Source organism: Aplidium turbinatum, chromosome 1, assembly GCF_918807975.1.
Source record: "Aplidium turbinatum chromosome 1, kaAplTurb1.1, whole genome shotgun sequence".
Taxonomy (NCBI): Eukaryota; Metazoa; Chordata; class Ascidiacea; order Aplousobranchia; family Polyclinidae; genus Aplidium; species Aplidium turbinatum.
Genome location: NC_137472.1, coordinates 33,560,662 through 33,565,080, shown reverse-complemented (window position 1 = coordinate 33,565,080; position 4,419 = coordinate 33,560,662). Strand labels below are relative to the sequence as shown.

Genomic DNA, 4,419 nt, shown 5'->3' with positions numbered 1-4,419 from the left:
TAACATATTTTCTGTGTACTGTAGGAATGTGCACAGAGTGCACATATTTTTTATGCTATCTGATACATAAAGCTTTAAAAGAAACCATGCTCTTCAACAAAGAATTATGGAAAATAGGCAAATGAGTGTTATAAATGCACGACAGGAAGAAAATGTTAATTTTACATGTCGTTTTTAATGTAATAATCTGCGTAAATTACTGAAAATTTTAAAATAAACCATCGCAATATTTTTTCTCGCCTTGAATAGAAAGTATATATTTTTCGCTTTGATTACAAAGTATATATTTCCACCTTAAATTGTGGAATATGACAATTTTCACTCCAACTTGGTTGAGATTGCTTGAGTGATCTATGCTTCTCATCCACAGTGCTCAGGCTAAGAAGAGGTTGTCAATCCATTAGGTTATGATACTGTGTATGCATCACTCGCTAAATAGTGTACTGCAGCTTTTGCAGCTTTTTTACACATTTCACCAGGAATTCGATGTATCATAAGTTACTGATAATGGTTTACAAAGTTTTGACCAAGTCACAATTGAGCAGTTTCAGAAATCTCGTTTTTTACACGTAAATTCGTAAATCGAGAATTCTTTTTATCGAAAACATCAAAGCTTGCTAATTTTTGCTTCAGTTTTCTTGTCCAGACTCTTCTTACTTCTCTCCCAAAGACACAGTACACCAACATTAAAAAGAATCCTTGCAAACCATTAAATGTCACATTGAGAAACATAAACACAACTCTTGCTTCATAATTTTCCAAACCTGCAAAGTAAAATTTCTGTGCAATATAGTATAGCAGGTTAATTCGTCCTGTATCTCCTTTTATAATCATAAATGACTTCACTACAGGCTGTTTTAAAATTTTTAAAAGTAACAAACTTAACTTGCAAAAGAAGGTGAAAAATAAAGAACTCGAACAAGCCATGTTTCTTCCACCAGTCCCAACAATTTTTTATAGTTACCAACAGTTTGTAAATTACTGCTTCTGTAGATACACATTCGTAAAATATCAATGAAACGAAGCACCACTCTGTAGTTTTCTATTTATAACTCTCATGCCACAGAATGTGCATTTCTGCAAAGGTAAACATAAACTGACTAAAAAAACAACTAAAATTCACCTGATAAGAAACTGAATATCCATGGTACTCCAAGAACAGGAAATAAAAGCAACAATCCTTTAAAAGATGACTTGACGTGAACGAGATGAGCAGTTGGCTCGTTTTGCGTTTCGCCGCGTTTGCTCGGACGCAGGCGCTTCGTTTCAGCGCTCTTTGTGTAAATGAAGATTACCACTTTGATCGCTATTGCCAAGTTAATGCAATACAGCAGCAGAATAGGAATGATGGTAGAGACAAAAAGCATGTTGTTTTGACTATTAACCCGACATATCTGGTAGCCAACATCATGGAACAAACTATTGCTTTCAATATTTGGTCGTTCGAAGTAAACTGAGTACAGTCCTTTTGCTCCTCCAATAATGATGGAGATGAAGACAATAATAAAAGGCACTCCCCAGCCAGCAGCGATGCGAGCTCTTGATATTTTTTTTGACGTTTTACTTGAGAATGAAAAGGATTTGTCTGTCGTTTTCACAAGCAACGTAATTCCTTCGATTGACATCCAGGTGGCTGTAAATATTTCGTTTTAGTTTTCTTTCGGTTATGTTTATGATCTCTAAATTACAAACTATCACACTAAGTAGGCCTAAACAGTTAAACAAATAGTATGCCTACCAGAGCCTACATTAGCGTTCAAGCCACGGTTCAAACTTCTATGCGATTATTGAATTGACATAATTTAGCAACAATTTAATGCACAGTAGTTATCAATCGATTGACCAGATCTACCAACCCGCCCGGCTCTACCATACAATTCATGGAGGCGTGATAAGATCCAATTGAATTAATCACTGAGGTTCTATTTTTTTATAAAGCAAATCAATTGGAATTAAGAGAAGAGTATATAAAATGCCAATCACTTTATTTCAATGCTAGTTTATCCACTTAATTTTACTTGAAACCATCCATCAATGCAATAGGCCAATAAACTAGGGTCCACAAACTACGATGGGAGGATCATCTGCCCGGCCCTGAACTGTGCAAAGAATGTGATATGGACCAACTGTACTGTACATGACCAACTGTGATATAGCCTGTACACTCGATAAATATCCTATTATTACTTAACGCTGTGTGAAGTGTTCAAGTTTAATTCGAGATTACACGTTGTTATATTTTATAACTTTTTAAAAGTTGGACAGTTATGATAAGAGAGGTGGACAAGAATGGGTCTATCGTTCACATATTTCCTCATTATCATGACCAAACTTTAAATGTTTGCACTATCTAGCCTACATAATAGGTCCATAAAGTTGTTTCTTTAGAACCTCTTACCTGTAGCTAAACAGAAAAAATGTATGGAAACAGCAAACAATTCACAAGCTCGGTCGCTTTGCAACGCGATATCGTGAAAAAGTAAGAAAACATGAAGAAGCAGCAAAGAGATTGTCAAGTTCAATTGGACAGCAGTCCGATCATTCCGTAGCTTTCTTCGAACTTGATAAAGAGCCAGAAATGTAAGAATGAGACTGAACACCGAGATGGATTCCAATACGTATGATAAAACCTGATCAAAGAATAATAATGTAGGCCTACTTTGTCCTTAAAAAGTTTGATGCGTAAAATTAAGTGTTAAATTTGATTTTCAAATTAATAAATACGTAAGCCTACATACAAACACAATCAATAAAACAGTAAATTTTGTACTTTACGCTTATAATACGAAGTATTGGTGAGAGTAGGCCTATCAGTTTAACATTTTTGAAAAAAAATTGTTAATTTACCTGGTGTAATAAGCTACGCTTGCTGGACGAAATCTTTTTCAACTCATGGCAAAACATTGAGCAACAGCTGTAAATTTAGCTTTCAAAAAATTCACGCAGGTTTTTCTAATAGCCTACCTCATGTCTATGCTGCTGCAAATCAAAGATTAGCCTACCTTTATAAACAACTTACTCTGACTTGTTTTGGAATAACATAGCTTTCCACAGAGAGAAGGACAGCAAAAATTGTTGTGTGATTGCAATAGCAGGTGACCTCTGACAAACTAAGATATGAAGCATGACATCCATATTGAGAGTAGCTTTCAGAATCAAAGTCATAATAGCCGCACACATACGCCATATTCTTTACAAGCCTTCTGTCGCGAATGATCCCTGAGTTGGATGCAGAGTGGTATGACAAAAATTTGATGAAGCTTGTGTCATTTTTTACATCGATAGTGTATGATAAGGTTACTGAAACTGGACGGTTTTTCCATGCAGAGTATGCTGATGCTGACACTGCTGGAACATCGCCTGGTTGAAAAAGAGAAACTGTAGTTTCTTTCTTTTTCGTCACTTTCCTCGAAACTTCTAGAAAACGTAGAGAGTTGTGGATCCGTATTTCAGAAAGGATCAAAGTCAGTCCAGACCGAAAGTGATCATAACTTTGTAATTCCACAGTGCTTTGGTTGAAATGTGAAACAGAAGTGAGTTTGTTTTGTGGCCTATTTTTTCTGTTTAAAACTTCTACAGTTATGCTCCGACTTCCACTGATGGATAAATCATGAGTTGTGTTCAATGGGATGCTTTTAAGGTATCTTTTTACCGCCAAAAAGAAAGTTGTTAGATTGTATGCAGAATTACTGAAATCAATGTGGCTGTTGTCCAAATATCCTAAACACAAAAAAAAAACGGATTGTTTAGCTCTCAATACCATTCAAACCATTTTAAGATAAACTAATTTTCTTGAAAGCTTTAAAGTTTTTATACGTTATGACGCCAAGACTGTGATTTATTCGCTTTGGAAAAAAATTCTTTAATACTCAGACACTACAAATTTTCCACGTAAAGTATGTAATGTGAATAAACCGAAATATCAATAATATTAAAAAAACAAAAAACAAAAAACGTTAAACAAATTGTGTGCACGTTCATCAGTCCATTATCCAAAGCCGTAGCAAGACCATACCTCAAGGAGCTAATCAATTCATAACAAAGTAAGATAAATAAATAAAATATTACTCCAAAATGTACTGTATACTACTCTGCTTTTTCATGTCACCAATAGCCTATGCCTTCTACAGGCGCCCAAAAACATTAGGAGCACTTTGCATCCTCTGGCTAATGGTGGACACGCTTTGGACTGAAATGTTATGTTTTAAAATTCTTTCTGCCAATCACATTAAAAAAAAATAATGAGCTTACCACCAAAAATATTCAGACTGTTTGGGAAAGGATCATCTCCACATCTAATCCTGCTGGATGGAATTTGTGCAAAAGTGCGTTGGTTCAAAGAGTTACCAGGACGTGCAATAACGTTGCTTCCAGAGCAGCCTATAAAATATTATTTAGGCCTACTTGTATTAGCTTATA

At 35.2% G+C, this 4,419-nt stretch overlaps 1 protein-coding gene across 1 annotated transcript; it reads right to left on the bottom strand.

Moving 5' to 3' along the window:
- Nucleotides 1-531: 531 nt before the first annotated feature.
- On the bottom strand, nucleotides 532-3,187 carry LOC145765050 (adhesion G-protein coupled receptor D1-like). Its single transcript, XM_082576793.1, has 4 exons — nucleotides 3,020-3,187; nucleotides 2,399-2,630; nucleotides 1,124-1,633; nucleotides 532-764 (listed from the first exon to the last, which is right to left on the bottom strand). Exons 1-4 carry the CDS (start codon nucleotides 3,185-3,187, stop codon nucleotides 532-534), a joined length of 1,143 nt encoding a protein of 380 aa, XP_082432919.1.
- Between the last annotated feature and the right edge of the window lie 1,232 nt (nucleotides 3,188-4,419).